The following is a 16607-nucleotide window of genomic DNA, read 5'->3' on the forward strand; positions in this document are numbered from 1 at the left end:
ATAGGTAAATCCACTCTCCTCTCCTATCATATTCATTCTTCGTCAGCCCTTTACTTCTTCCACCTATCACCTCCCTCTCACTTCGTTTCCTCCTCAACCCCACCTACCTACCTACCTGGCTTCACTTAGCACCTAGCTTCCCTCCCCTCCACTTCTTATTCTGGTTTCTTTCCCCTTCCTTTCCGATCCTGATGAAGGGTCTCAGCCCGAAACATCAACTGGTTATTCCTTTCTATAGATGCTGCTCGACCTGCTGAGTTCCTCCTGCATTTTGTATGTTGCATTTTAAATGAACTTACATCTTTGACATTGGTAATTGTTAACATTTGGTAGACAGGCCTACCTGGTCACCTTGCTTCCTCCTTCAATGATGGTATTTTAAACTATGATTTACACAACAGACAATAGGTTCAGGAGTAGGCCATTCGGCCCTTCGAGACAGCACCGCCATTCACTGTGATCATGGCTGATCATCCACAATCAGTATCCAGTTCCTGCCTTATCCCCATAACCTTTGATTCCGCTATCTTTAAGAGTTCTATCCAACTCTTTCTTGAAAGCATCCAGAGACTTGGCCTCCTCAGTCTTCTGGGGCAGAGCATTCCATATATCCACCACTCTCTGGGTGAAAAAGTTTTTCCTCAACTCCGTTCTAAATGGCCTACCCCTAATTCTTAAACTGTGGCCTCTGGTTCTGGACTCATCCATCAGCGGGAACATGCTTCTTGCCTTCAGTGTATCCAATCCCTTAATAATCTTATATGATTCGATAAGATCCCCTCTCAGCCTTCTAAATTCCAGAGTATACAAGCCTAGTCGCTCCAATCTTTCGACATATGACAGTCCCGCCATCCCAGGAATTAACCTTGTGAACCTACACTGCACTCCCTCAATAGCAAGAATGTCCTTCCTCAAATTTGGTGTAGCCCTGTATTCTAAAACTCACTGAAGCAACATTTATAGGACTTGGTGGGAATACTATGATTATGTCTTTCTAAAATGTTCCCAGCAGTAAAGATAGGAAGAGTTCTTTTACACCATTATATTAGAAAGTTAAAGGTCTCTGTGATATTAGATCCCACCAATACAGCGGAACTGTACAAGATTTACATTTTTCATTTAATTACAATTATTAATATTAAGTATTTGTCATATGTGAAGGCTGTGGTTCCCACAGTCTAAGCTAATACTATTTTATCTTACTACAACTGTCTTGGGTTGCACATTTGTGCAAACACCAAGGAGGAATCCAAAATGACTTCTGGCGAATTTTAACTCTTTCCTTACAATATTTGGTTGAGAATGTTTTTTTCTCTTTAACTTTACCTCCATATAGGAAATCTACCATAGGGTGCCAAGTGTCTCAGCCAGACTCACTATCACAAATTCTAACAGGGCTAGACAGACTGAAAGGGAAGGGGGAGGAATCATTGTCCTTGGTAAAGGATTTAATACAAGCTGGGGGATGGGGGAAGGTTATAGTCACAGATAAACAGAGCAAGAAGAGCCTTCACACAGAGGGGTGTGAATTGACAAAAATCACAATCAGAGGTTTATGGAGGTCGATTTGCCCACTGTACTCGAGAAGGAAAATGATGTGAAAGACATAAAGGGGTAATGTAGAAAGTATATGGAGATATAATTAGCCTCAATCACATTCAATGGTAGAGCAGGCTCAAAGAGCCAAATGGCCCACTCCTCTTCTTATTGTCTATGGCACAATGAACACTGGCTGGTTTAACTGTTCTGTAAGGTTCACCATAACTTCCTTGGATTAAATAACTCAAATAATAAAGCCATGGTTCCTAAATGATTTCTAAACAGACTTAACTTGTCTTGCCATTTCTAGGGCAAGTATATTCATTTTTTTTCTTGTAATTGATAGTTGTGACTCTAATCAGGGTAAAGGAATGCATATTTTGTCAGGTTACAAGTGAGTCACTCCAAGAAATTAAATAGTCATTTCTGGTTTCTGTAATTACATTAATCACATGGTTGTATGGGGTGTCCAAGGAGGGGTAGCAGCTCTGGTGCAGGGGCTTGTTGTATTCCCTCCAGGACAGTTCTTCCACCTTCAGTCCTCACCTGATACTCAACTCTCACCTGTGGCTCCAAGTAGCTGTTTGCATGCGACAGTGGCTACACCCTGGTACACCGTTTTGACAGATGGGCTAAACTAAGAGGGTGGCTGGCTTCAAACCCCGGTGAGACAGGGATATGCCTATCCCAGCATGCAAAGTTGGTTCCAGTGGACAAAGCAGATGAGATCACCAGTGACAGCGGATAGCCAGGAAGGCAGTCCAGCAGCGCTCTGCGGACAGCAAAGGGCACAGCAAGGCACAGAAGACGTCACGACCATCCACTGCAACCAAGGAGGTCTCCAGTTGCGAATATCACTCGTACCACTGGAATAGGGCTTCTGATGTCGAAAGAGTGGAACTTCCCCACTGCGACAGGTTCTCCACTTTAAAAGCTTTCCTGTATGTGCTCCTTTGTGTGGCACATCATTACTCAAGCTTACTAGGTCCTGCAGCGATGGGTGAAGCAACAGGTGGAGGTAATGTAGTTCCAAGCCTGCACAAAGGTCACCTGCGAACTCAAGTCATTTGGCTCTGATTCCAGGTCAGCACAGCAGAACGACACATCCCAGGTTATTCAGCAGCCCTATTTAGTACTGATCCTATTTAGCCCTAAATAGGATCAGTACTGGTCACCCTCCAACAAGGGAGGCGACTAGAAAAGGTGTCCCAAAACAACTGGTCAGCATGGCGTGGCTGGCAGTTTTACCCCGACAGCGGTCGAAAATTCATGAAAATGTAAATGATTTTTGGAGTTTGGAACATCTGAACTCTGCTGGACAATGATAATAGTGATACCTGAGTGAAGAACAGCCCTCATGGCACCTTACAACATCGAAACTGCTTTGTTGAGCGAGGCCAGGCTTTCAGACCAAAATTCTATTTCTGAGTCTGAGGACAGTTACACCCTCTACTGGAAAGGCAAACCAGTAAGTGAAGATCATGGAGTAGGATTAGCTATCCTACATGGAGTAGGATTAGCTATCAAGACTTCACTCCTTCCTCAACTACCAACACTGCCGACCTGTGTCAATAAACGATTAATCACACTTTGCTTTCTGCTCAATCGCTCTTGTCACATCACAGTTTTCAGTGCTAAAAGATCATAAGATACAGGAGCAGAATTAGGCCATTTAGTCCATCAAGTCTTCTCTGCCATTTCATTATAGCCGATCCATTCGCCCCTCAGCCCCCAATCTCCCGCATTCTCCCTGTATCCCTTCATGCCCTGGCTAATCAAGAATCTATCAACCTCTGCCTTAAATATACTGCTTGTGGCCAAGAATTCCACAGATTCATCACTCTCTGGCAAGAGAAATTCCTCATCTCCATTCTAAATGGATGTCCTTGTACGCTGAGGCTGTGCCTTCTGGTCTTAAACTCCCCCGCTTTAGGAAACATCCTCTCCACATCATTCAATAGGTTTCAGTAAGATCAATTATGCATCTACTATGACATGCAGTGATGGAATCGAAGAAAACTTCTAAGCAAATTTTGGTCAAATCGTGAAAGAAACACATCCAAGTGACGAGCTCATCCTGATGAGTGACTTCAATGCCAGGGTAGGCAAATACCCCAATTAAACTGGAATGGGGTACCAGGACATCACAGCGTTAGTAAACTCAAACCAATGGCTTACTGCTGTTCAGTTTCTATACCAGAACAGTATGGCTATCACTTAACACTTTCTTTAGACAGGCTGACAAACACAAAATAACATGGATACACCCCAGATTCAAGCAATGGCACTTGATCAATGTGGGACACTCGTGATTTTAAGATCACTACAGCCAAGCAAGCAGCGGAGTGCTGGACTGATTGTCACCTGGTTAGATTAATCCTCTCAATGCTCATCGCCCACCTGCCACCAAAAGAAACCAAAAGTAATCCGACAAGCTCTTAATACCAACAAGTTGCGGCACCAAGAGCAACTTGCAAACAGTTTTGATGATGCATTGGTGTCCTATAGGCCCCTGAAAGGTAGCGCAGCACAGAAGTTGGGTCAATACAAGATGTTAGTGATGAAATCAGCAAAATTAGCCCTTGGACCAAAAAAAGAAAACATCAGGATTGGTTTGATGAAAAATGATGACAACATCATCACGTTACTTAAGGAGAAGTAGAAGGCGTTTCTCACCTGGCTGAATGATACTTCTTCCATCCTAAAGATTCAAAGTACATTTATTAACAAAGTATGTATACAGAATTTAAATCTGAGATTTGTCATCCTGCAGGCAGCCATGAGACAAACAAATACCATGGAACCCATTCAAAGAAAAACAAACACCCAACGCATGAAATAAAAAGAACAAATTGTGCAAACAGCAAAAAGTGAACAACACATAGAATATCAACATCGAACTAGGGCTTCAGGAATATTCCGTTTAGTTCATTTCTGCATTGATAGCCAAATACAAGCCACAGAGCTAGTCTTCACTGAAACGCCCCCGTCCACATCGATCATCCCGATCAAACCACTCAAAAGCAGCAAAAAAAAGATTAACCAGAATCCAGAAACACACACACACACCATGAACCTCGAAGTCCTCCAGAACGAGTCCACAATCACAAGCCTCGCTGATCAATCCTTGCAATGTGCATCCCAACACTCCTGCACTTTCCTCTGACAGCAGCTAGCGAGAAGTAGAGGAAGACCGATCAAACGCGGGCAGATAAGGTGGAACACCAACCCATCCCCGCTCTGCTCTTTGTTGACTTCAACCCTGCTCGACACCTCAACTGGAGAGAAGCAATGAGTAAATCATGCATGCCTGTAAATGGAGTGCCTGCATCCAGGCATTCAAGGCCACACACTCTGCTCCCAACCTCACCAAACTCCCTCAGGGACAGCAAAGCACCAGATCACTCTATTGGCTCAAAAACACAATGTCAAAATGTAAATCACAGGTTCCAATCACGCACGGCTGAATAGCAGAATCATATTTGAAAGAAGTAAAAGTAGTTTCATGAATGGTCTGCAGGAAGTTGTCGCCAGTTGTGTAGTTCACTGGCCCCATTTTGAACAATACCAATGAATTCAGAGACGTTTCGATCGTATCTCTTTTCAAGAACAAAGGCAGCAGGGCCCGCATCATTCTCAACCGCCTAATCCTGAAACTCGATCACTTCAAACATCTTCACAGGTCAAGCACAGACCGCACTATGCGGAATGTGAACTGAATGGTGGGAGTGAAAGGCAGAAATCAGCGCTACGCTGACACCAAAATCTTTAAGATGCTCTTTGGTTCCATTAAAGTGGTCTATAGACTACACAAGTCACGCCCACATCCCCTCTGTCAGCAGGTATCACAATCTTACTCAGATCGAAAAAGAGCATTAATGACAGGTGGAATGAGCACTTGAGGAACAGGCCATCTACTGTAGACCAGGCTACACCTGAGCAGATCCTCCAGAAACCCACTGCCGACAGCCTTGATCTCCACCCTACAATGGTTGAGTTCAAAGAAGACATTCTTCATTTAAATTCTGGAAAAGCCTCTGGAAAGGACTGAATCCCTGCCAAGATCTTCAAGTCAATGGGTCCAGTTGCACTAAGGGCCTTCCATGACATTCTAACGAGCATTCAGGAAGAAGACGATATTCCAATGAATTCAGAGATGTTTCGATCATACCTCTTTTCAAGAACAAAGGCAGCAAAGCTGACTGCAGTAACTACCGGGCCATCTCGCTGCTGCCGATGGCTGGAAAAATCCTAGTCCACACCATTCTCAACCACCTAATCAGTAAAGGACCTGCCCGAGACACAGTGTGGGTTCTGTCCTGGAAGAAGCACCGTTGATATGATGACCATTGCCTGTCAGGCTCAAGAATAATATATTGAGCTGAACCTGGATCTGTACTATAATCACATTTAAAATGTTTAGTGAATAGATGCCTTTAAGTAAATACTTCATCCAGATGATCTTTTGCAAATACCTGAAATTTTTCGCTCCAACAGTAAAATTTGGATAATCCATGATTTTTCTATACCATTTTTTAAAAAGAGAAATTGGCACCCACAGAACTGCTATTCCTTGTGTGAGTTTCACCAATATTGACACAATAATACATGGTCTTCACATGAATGACAGGTGGTTAAAACTTACCTTTGCATTAGTGGACACCAGTTGGATGTTCTTGAGGTTTCCACAAATTGAATTAACAATATTCACCACACTTAGACCAATCGCCCAGGAAATGCATCCTTTTAGCTTTATAACTTCATTGGCACTATGGTAAGGAAAGGAAATAAAAAACACACTTAAATCCCAACTGCTCCTTTGAAGTTTTAAATCACATCATTCTACTATCAACTGTCAGATGCCTTTTTGTGCTTTCCATAAATGTAAAGCCAAAACATTTATGCACAGTGTGGTGGTGGGAGCTGAAACTCACTAAATGAAAAGGTAGTGGAATTCATCCATCATGGCTTTCAAAAAAGGTAATTGTATAATGATTTGTAGGTCAATGAGAAAGAACAGGAGAATGGGATAGCCAGATTTCAGTCCCTGATGCCAGCATGGATTTGATTCAAATGAGTTGAATCCCCTTTTCTGCTGTGACAATTTAGGATTTACTAATTACAATGGTACAATGTAAAACGGGGAATTTTCACAGTTAATAAATCAAAATTCTCAGTTTACTTCATCCATAAATCACTTATGCTTTTCTGTCTCTTCATTCTATCTGAATCCCATGATGAAATTACCACACTACATTTTATAAGCAATTATAATCCTGTGTGAATGTGAAGTTATGTAATCTGAAGGCAGTGTTCCCATATCAGTTTTACATGGTCATCCAGCACCAAATACAAAACTCCAAATAATGTTTAAGATAGAGCTTAATGTTCTCCCAAAATCCTTGAAGAATCCTGGGTCCAGAAATACTGCTATGGCATTCTGGTCTAGAACTTCTGCTACAGCTGCAAGATGATAGATTTGGTAGGACCTATTTCAGTTGGAATAGACAATGATCAGCACTCTGACATAGGTGTTTTGTATTTTCTAGGTGATCTAAGGTCGTGTGAAGAATCACTGAGATTGCACCCTTACATCCCTTTAGAATGGAGATGAGGAGAAATTTCTTTAACCAGAGAGTGGTGAATCTGTGGAATTCTTTGCCACAGGTGGCTATGGAGGCCAAGTCATTGGGTATATTTAAGGCAGAGGTTGATAGGTTCTAGATTAGTCGGGGTATGAAGGGATATGGGGAAAAGGCAGGAGATTGGGGCTGACGGGGAAATGGATCAACTCTGATGAAATGGTGGAGCAGAGAGAGTACAAGACCATTTTACAACAAAGTTAAAAACAAAAAAAACATTTGTTGTTCCCTTCCCTATTGTAACACAGAGCCCTACACCAGGGATATTCCTGCTATAATCTGTTGTTATGAGTAGGCTTTAGCAAGAACCCACTAACACTTACCTTTCAATGACCATTTTATGAATTTCATTTACATCTTGCTTTGAATTTCCTCCAACCAAACTGCTTAGATTAATACCAGCCACATTTGTGTTACTCCAAACAGCAACTACAGAAAAAAAAACAGCATTAGGTAGCAGACACACATTTTGTGCACCATTAAGCAATAAGTGCAGTAATTTAAATAAATAAAGGCAAAACTAATTGCAGGGGATATCAACAGCTTCTCAGACAATCAAAAATATATTTATCGTCACATAATGTCAAGAAATAAATGATCAAGAAAAGTAATTTTTCCATTTAAGCACTTCCCTGCATTTACTCTGTCATTATCATTGAAACTGAAACCGTTGCCATAGTTTTCCATTATTATCTGCTGGAAAAAGCTGTTCTTGCAAAATAATTAAGTGGGAGGGGTAAACAATCAGTAATGTAAGAAAAACAGATTACATTGTTTTCATGTTGTGAGAGCACTGTTACAATATATTGATGGATATTTACAAAAAAACTGTTCAGTAAATGAGTTTCTGTCACCAAATCCTTCATTAGCAAGAATACCAAGGGTCACCGCTGACAGACACGTGTGAAAATGATACTGTTACCTACTACAGCAGTAAGACGAGAGAAATGCAAGGCTGGCGATTCAATGTTCCCAGGTCTAGAATCTTCAGGTGTGATGGGGAATGTGGGGAGAGATGTAGTTGAGGGGCCATTGCAGTTCACCTACCACACAAAGGTCCGATGGCAAAGAGATTAAGATGGGTGAAGGCCAGGCTCTGCTGCACAGGATGCTTGAGGTATAGGAGCAGAATGATCATGCTCTGCCTTTCAAGTCCTGTTTTCCCTCCTCATTTCCCATCTTCTCCTCAAACCCTCAATCTTCACCCCCCCACCCCCGGCACATACCCAGCCTAGAACCTATCAATCTCTACCTTAAAATAAATCTAATGACTTGGTCTCCACAGCCCTCTATGGTGACGAATTCCATGGGCATTCACTTCAATCACAAACACAAATGTACACTGACAAATATTCTGCCACATCCATTTAACTCAACATGTTTCCCTCCAAACCCATTCAAGGTCTTCTACCCCTAAGGGTGCCCTTCTCCTTCCAGTCTCAGTTTCCTGCCCCTGTCTCATACTAACACAGGTTTACATGTGTGCAGAAAGGCAAATGCCTGATGTGCAACAGACTGAGCCGAGTGATCTTACAACCAAGAAATCAGATCCACCTTTTATAACCCTACCATGCCCAGTGGTGAATGATGGAGGACAGGGAGCCTGTGAACTGAAGGGCAGGCATGGAAGTGCCAAAGACAAGGCTGAAGTAGTCACGATCCCATTCGGCCAGCATGCCACATAGAAAATCCATGGCATAATCATCATGTTCACTAGTCTTCACACACATGTGGTGGCACAATACTAGCAGCAACCCAGGTTCAAATCCACCACCGTTTGTAAGGAGTTTGTATGTTTTCCCCTTTGGCCACGTGGGTTTCTTCCAAGTACTCTGGTTTCCTCCCACAGTCCAAAGACGTACCAGTTAGTAGGTTAATTGGTCATGTGATTGTAAATGGGTGTTGCAACATCATTAGGCTGGAAGGAACTCTAAATAAAATAAATACATTTGATGTTGAGAAAGCTTTTAACGTACTGAGTACTCTTCAGTCTATGGGAGCAAACAATATCTGAACCCACACATTGAAGACTTGCTCTCCAGAGCCAGGTATGCCTCTAGTCGAACAGTTATACGAGGGGAGATTGATAAGTTCGTGGCCCAAGGTAAAAGGAGTCCATTTTAGAAAACCTAGCACATTTATTTCTCAACGTAGTCCCCTCCTACATTTACACACTTAGTCCAGCGGTCGTGGAGCATACGGATCCCTTCTTTGTAGAAGTTGGCATCTTGGACCTCCAGAAAGTGGTCCACAGCAGGGGTGATTGATAAGTTCGTGGCCTAAGGAGATGAGTTATACAGATCTCGTTACATGCACGTGCAATTCAACTCTGAGTGATTATGCAGAAAGTTTGAAGTTAATAACTCATCTCCTTCTACCTTAGGCCACAAATTTAACAATCACCCCTCGTAATAGTTACAACATTGGCATTTATGCTGAAAGAATGATATAGGTAAGCAAATGATTGGAATTTCTGTTTCTCTCAGTAGGAGCAATGAAAGTGGGGAGATATTCTTCATCCATTGCTCTATTTCTTTTAAGCTGGAGACTCATCCAGCTATACCTTGTTCACAAAAATCTACCATGTTACATGAGGCATCAATGACATGAACAATTTGATTTGAAGTTTTCCATTTGTTACTCTGATCATGTCACTTTAGACGATTCATCTTGGAATGCAAAGTGATATTTCTGTTCAGAAATTGCGCATTTCATAGCCCAGCATAAAATATCTTCAACTATATTTCATCAATGTTGATGAAATTGACAGATATCCACTCACCACTTCTATGTCCTTGTTCACCAATAATGTAGGCATGAACATTCACTGGATTAATTTTCAATTTTTCACCAAGTAAATAACGAAGCCTTGCAGTGTCCAAGTTAGTACCGGTACCAATAACACAGCTCTTTGGAAATCCACTGAGTTTCCAGGCAACGTAGGTTAATAGATCCACTACAAAGTAAACCAATCCAGGAGAAAGTAATCGAACTATAATCATGCAACACAATTAAAATTAAACTTGACCAGGTGAAAACAATTTTTTTTTGTATGGTTGATTGTCCTATTATTAAAAGTGTTCTCAAGTTAAAATGTAAAATTATTTTAATTAGAGACAGGTTTACTCTCCTTGCAATCTTCAGAGGTCTTTAGAAGACGCCCACAATTAAATACAAAAATGAGTAAAAATTATTTTAAAAGTTTAAATAGCAGTTTACTTTTTGTCAAAATTGGACATTTATCCAATGGTCCTGGAAGTGGTGAACTCTATCACTTATATTGTTTCATCATACAAGTCTAACCACTTGGCCTTTTGATCAAAATCAGTCAATGGCTATTGTATTCAAATAGGAACTACTAGGTAGCGTAGCAGCACTAGCAACCTGGGTTCAATTCCACCACTGCCTGGAAGTAGTTTTACGTTTTCCCCATGACTGCACAGCTGGAGCTGATGGCATTCATTGAAATACTTAATCAATCAACTTTACCTGGCTGAGTAACAATAAGCAAAATTGCATTTGGACTATGCTTAGCCACTTGAGGGATAATTTCCTTGAAAATAGCAATATTCTTCTCCAGCAGACACTTATCTGGTTTTCCATCTTTTGCCACCTCACTAACACAGATGATGCATATCTTAGAGTCTTGCGTTGCTTTATAATCTATAGAATGAACGATCATTTGAAAAAGAAAGTCAGTCAGTTAAACCACTTATTATAATGCTACTTACACTGTAACTTACACTGATATTTATGCACTTTTTATTCCATTCACGTACTTTTATCTCTAAGTTTATATTTCACATATTACTTTCTCTCGCTATCCAAATGTACAGCGTTCCTATGAAACCGTTCGTCAGCCGAAATGGCGTAAAGCGAATAAGCAATTACCATTAATTTATATGGGAAAAATTTTTGAAAGCTCCCAGACCCAAAAAAATAACCTACCAAATCATACCAAATAGCACATAAAACCTAAAATAACACTAGCATATAGTAAAAGAAGGAATGGTATGATAAATACACAGCCTATATAAAGTAGAAATAATGTATGTACCATGTAGTTTCACTTAACAGAATCGGGAAGCTTGAGCCAAAATCGATTTGTTGAAAAAAACCGGGACGTACACACATGTGCACGTCACGCATTCGCATGTACACGTATGTCATGCATGCACACATACACGCATTCACATGTCACACATGCGCACACACCTGCCCGCGCAAGGCTTCATGGTCACGGTAGTCTTTCTCAGGGTAAACACAAGTTTAAAGTGAGTGTCTTTTTTCGTAAAAGCGAAAATCCTCTTTCGGTCAACGACAGCAGGTAACTATGTAGGTCTTTCGTAAAAGCGAAATGTTGTAAAGAGAACGTTCGGAAAGCGAAGGACACCTGTACTTTATAATTGTTGAATGTTTTTGTTGCACACTGCACCAACACACCAAGCTAATTCCTGATACATGTAAATGTATACGGCAAATAGAATTGATCCCTGACGAAAGGCAGGTATTTTAAGTTTATGAAATGCAGCCAAACTTGCACTATGCAAAGTCTTTACGCCAATACTATCAGTACAATATCATTCCTCAGCACTACAGATCTGCACGGTATTGGCCACCACTAATTAAACCTGCATTGAAATGCAAACTCTGTTATACAAGTCAAATTTGGTAATATTATTCCAATGGCCTGAGAACTGCTGAACTCAAGAGAAAGAACGAACTGATGCTTACAAAAACGCAAGAGATTCTGTAGATGCTGGAAATCCAGAGCCGCAAGCACAAAATGCTGGAGGAACTCAGCAGGTCAGGCAGCATCAATGGAGAAGAATAAAGAATTGATGTTTTGGGCTGAGACCATTCATCGGGGTTACAACATAGAAAAATGTGAATGCATTTGACACAACTGGTTTACAAGTAAAGAAAAACTAGTAATGTTCTTGTTAAACAATCAGCAAGCTCTTTCGTAACTTGTTATGCTTTAGGAGCTGTTACTTTTGAAACACTTTGGAATTTAAAATAATTGCGCAAAAGGCAGTATCTGTATAATTAGTTTAGCAATTTTTTTTAAAATTATTGCAAGCAGTAAAAAGCAAGCATTGTAGTCAGTTGCTTATCCAGCTGCCAAGAACTGCATTTGACTTAATAGTATGCACTGTTTTTAAAAAGACCTGACCTAGGGCATTGGCTCCTAACTCAAAATATTCAGGCAAACAAGAAGTAGCCTAATGTGTACTTAACAACCTTGCTTAGTGTTGCTTTTGAAATACTTGCTGTATTGGCTGAGCTCTGCTGGTAAAATTCTTGCCCCCAAATCAAGACCATGAGATATTGGAGCAGAATTAGGCAATCTGGCTCATCAACTCTACTCCACCATTTCATCATGGCTGATTCAATTTTCCTCTCAGCTCCAGTCTCCTGCCTTATCCCTGTATCCCTTCATGCTCTGACCAATCAAACTCTACCTGAAATATACATAAAGACTAGGCCTCCACAGAACCCTGTGGCAACAAATTCCACAGATACACCACTCTCTGGCTAAAAAATTCTTCCTCATCTCCATTCTAAATGGACGCCCCTCTATTTTGAGGCTGTGTCCACTGGTCTTAGACTCTACCACCATAGGAAATATCCTCAGCACATTCACTCTATCATGGCCTTTCACCATTTGATAGGTTTCAATGAGGTCATCCCTCATTCTTCTGAATTCGAGTGAATATAGGCCCAAAGCCATCAAACATTGTTCATGACAAGCTATTTAATCCTGGAATCATTTTAATGAACCTCCTTTGAATCTCCAGCTTCAGCACATCCTTTCTAAGGGGCCCAAAACTGATAACAACATTCCAAGTGAAGTCTCACCAGTGCTATATAAAGTTCTATCCTTGCTTTCATATTCTAGTCCTCTTGAAATCAATGCTAACATCACATTTGCGTTCCTCACCACAGACTCATCCTGCAAGTTAACCTTTAGGAAATCCTGCACAAGGACTCCCAAATCCCTTTGCACCTCAGTTTTTTGTATTTTCTCTCCATTTAGAAAATAGTCAACCCTTTCATTTCTTCTACCAAGGTGCATGAGCATACACTTACTGACACAGTATTCCATCTGACATTTCTTTGCCCATTCTCCTAATCTGTCTAATTCCTTCTATAGCCTCTCTACTTCCTCAAAGTTACCTGCCCCTCCATCTATCTTCATATCTGCAATCTTTGCAACAAAGCAATCAATTCCAACATCCAATTCATTGATAGATAACGTAAAAAGAATCGGTTCCAACACAGACCCCTGTGGAACACCACTAGTCACCGGTAGCCAGCCGGAATAGGCTCCCTTTATTCCCAGTCTTTGCCTTCTACCAATCAGCCTCTGCTTTATCCATGGAAGAACCTTTCCTGTAATACCATGGGCTGGTAGCTTGTTAAGCAGCTCCATGTATGGCACCTTGTCAAAGGCCTTCTGAAAATCCAAGTACACAACATCAACTGATTCTCCTTTGTCTATCCTGCTTGTTATTTTTTCAAAGAATTCCTACAGATATGTCAAGCAAGATTTTCCCTTTAGGATACCATGCTGACTATGGTCTATTTTATCATGTGCCTTCAAGTACCCTAAGACCTCATCCTTAATAATTAACTCCAACATCTTCCCAACCACTGAGGGCAGATTAACTGGCCTAAATTTCCTTTCTTCTGCCTCTCTCCCTTTTTGAAGAGTGGAGTGACATTTGCAATTTTCCAGTCTTCCGGAACCATTCCAGAATCTACTAATTCTTGAAAGATCATTAATAATGCTCCCACGATCTTTTTTTAGCCACCTCTTTCAGAACGATGGTGTGTACATGATCTGGTCCAGGTGACTTAGCTACCTTCAGACCACCTGGGTTCCCAATAACCTTCTCTATAGTTATGCACTTCATTACCCCTGACACATGGAGCTTCCACCAATCTCCCACAGTGAAGGCTGATGCAAAATACTTACTCAGTTCGTCTACCATTTTGTTGTCCCCCATTACTAGCTCTTCAACGTTGGTGGTGAGCTGAAAATTAAAGTGTGCTTCCTGTACTTGCTGAGAGAGTGCCACATCATCAGAGATGCTGTGGTTTGAATGAAATACTAAACAGAAGCCCTGCCTTCTCTCTTGAATGAATGCAGAAGATCCCGGGGCATAGCTCATTGATATGCAGGGTTTCCAGTATTCGCATTAACACTCTTCTCTTCAAATGCAAAATAAGCTACTAAAGAGCTTACTATCTGTTTAACAGAACATTGCTGGCTTTTCTTTTAGTTGAAAACTAGTTACTGCAATTCACTCATCTTGTCCACTGTTGTAAGCTTCAGTCCTGTTCTTTTTCTGTTCTTTCGCAATTATTAATCAGGCATTATTAAAATGTATAGTTTTTCATAAATTCTATTGTATTACTTTATTTTCCTATAAGTACATGTAAGAAAATGAATCTCAGGGTTGCATATGGTAATATTTATGTACTTTGAGCAACATGCTTGGAGGAACTCAGTAGGTCAGGCCACATCTATGAAAATTAATAAACAGTCGACGTTTCAGGCCGAGACGTTAATCGGGACTGGTAAAGAAGGGGGGACACACCAGAATAAAAAAAAGTGGGGGAGGGAAGGAGGATAAGCTAGGTGATAGCTGAACCCAGGTGGGTGGGAAAGGTAAAGAGATGGGGAAGGAGGAGGCTGATAGGAGGGGAGAGTGGACCACAGGGGAAAGGGAAACATAGAAACATAGAAAATAGGTGCAGGAGTAGGCCATTCAGCCCTTCGAGCCTGCACCGCCATTTATTATGATCATGACTGATCATCCAACTCAGAACCCTGCACCAGCCTTCCCTCCATACCCCCTGATCCCCGTAGCCACAAGGGCCATATCTAACTCCCTCTTAAATATAGCCAGTGAACTGGCCTCAACTGTTTCCTGTGGCAGAGAATTCCACAGATTCACTACTCTCTGTGTGAAGAAGTTTTTCCTAATCTCAGTCCTAAAAGGCTTCCCCCTTATCCTCAAACTATGACCCCTCGTTCTGGACTTCCCCAACATCGGGAACAATCTTCCTGCATCTAGCCTGTCCAATCCCTTTAGGATTTTATACGTTTCAATCAGATCCCCCCTCAATCTTCTAAATTCCAACAAGTACAAGCCTAGTTCATCCAGTCTTTCTTCATATGAAAGTCCTGCCATCCCAGGAATCAATCTGGTGAACCTTCTTCGTACTCCCTCTATGGCAAGGATGTCTTTCCTCAGATTAGGGGACCAAAACTGCACACAATACTCCAGGTGTGGTCTCACCAAGGCCTTGTACAACTGCAGTAGTACCTCCCTGCTCCTGTACTCAAATCCTCTCGCTATAAATGCCAGCATACCATTCGCCTTTTTCACCGCCTGCTGTACCTGCATGCCCACTTTCAATGACTGGTGTATAATGACACCCAGGTCTCGTTGCACCTCCCCTTTTCCTAATCGGCCACCATTCAGATAATAATCTGTTTTCCTATTTTTGCCACCAAAGTGGATAACTTCACATTTATCCACATTAAATTGCATCTGCCATGAATTTGCCCACTCACCCAACCTATCCAAGTCACCCTGCATCCCCTTAGCATCCTCCTCACAGCTAACACTGCAGCCCAGCTTCGTGTCATCTGCAAACTTGGAGATGCTGCATTTAATTCCCTCATCCAATCATTAATATATATTGTAAACAACTGGGGTCCCAGCACTGAGCCTTGCGGTACCCCACTAGTCACTGCCTGCCATTCTGAAAAGGTCCCGTTTATTCCCACTCTTTGCTTCCTGTCTGCTAACCAATTCTCTATCCACATCAATACCTTACCCCCGATACCGTGTGCTTTAAGTTTGCACACTAATCTCCTGTGTGGAACCTTGTCAAAAGCCTTTTGAAAATCCAAATATACCACATCCACTGGTTCTCCCCTATCCATTCTACTAGTTACATCCTCAAAAAATTCTGTGAGATTCGTCAGACATGATTTTCCTTTCACAAATCCATGCTGACTTTGTCCGATGATTTCACCGCTTTCCAAATGTGCTGTTATCACATCTTTGATAACTGACTCCAGAGTTTCCCCACAACCAACGTTAGGCTAACCGGTCTATAATTCCCCGGTTTCTCTCTCCCTCCTTTTTTAAAAAGTGGGGTTACATTAGCCACCCTTCAATCCTCAGGAACTAGTCCAGAATCTAACGAGTTTTGAAAAATTATCACTAATGCATCCACTATTTCTTGGGCTACTTCCTTAAGCACTCTAGGATGCAGACCATCTGGCCCTGGGGATTTATCTGCCTTTAATCCCTTCAATTTACCTAACACCACTTCCCTACTAACAAGTATTTCGCTCAGTTCCTCCATCTCACTGGACCCTCTGTCCCCTACTATTTCTGG

At 41.5% G+C, this 16607-nt stretch overlaps 1 protein-coding gene across 1 annotated transcript in view; it reads right to left on the minus strand.

Annotated features, from left to right (window-relative positions):
* The window catches only part of LOC134353604 (L-lactate dehydrogenase B chain-like), a 46882-nt gene that overhangs the window by 16452 nt on the left and 13823 nt on the right, over window positions 1-16607 (minus strand). The window contains exons 5-8 of the mRNA XM_063061708.1: window positions 10671-10844; window positions 9964-10137; window positions 7505-7610; window positions 6185-6308 (exon numbers count right to left, since the gene is read on the minus strand). Of these exons, the coding sequence (XP_062917778.1) occupies window positions 6185-6308; window positions 7505-7610; window positions 9964-10137; window positions 10671-10844 (578 nt within the window). The remainder of the gene's footprint in view (window positions 1-6184; window positions 6309-7504; window positions 7611-9963; window positions 10138-10670; window positions 10845-16607) is intronic.

The sequence above is a fragment of the Mobula hypostoma genome, chromosome 11, assembly GCF_963921235.1.
Source record: "Mobula hypostoma chromosome 11, sMobHyp1.1, whole genome shotgun sequence".
Taxonomy (NCBI): Eukaryota; Metazoa; Chordata; class Chondrichthyes; order Myliobatiformes; family Myliobatidae; genus Mobula; species Mobula hypostoma.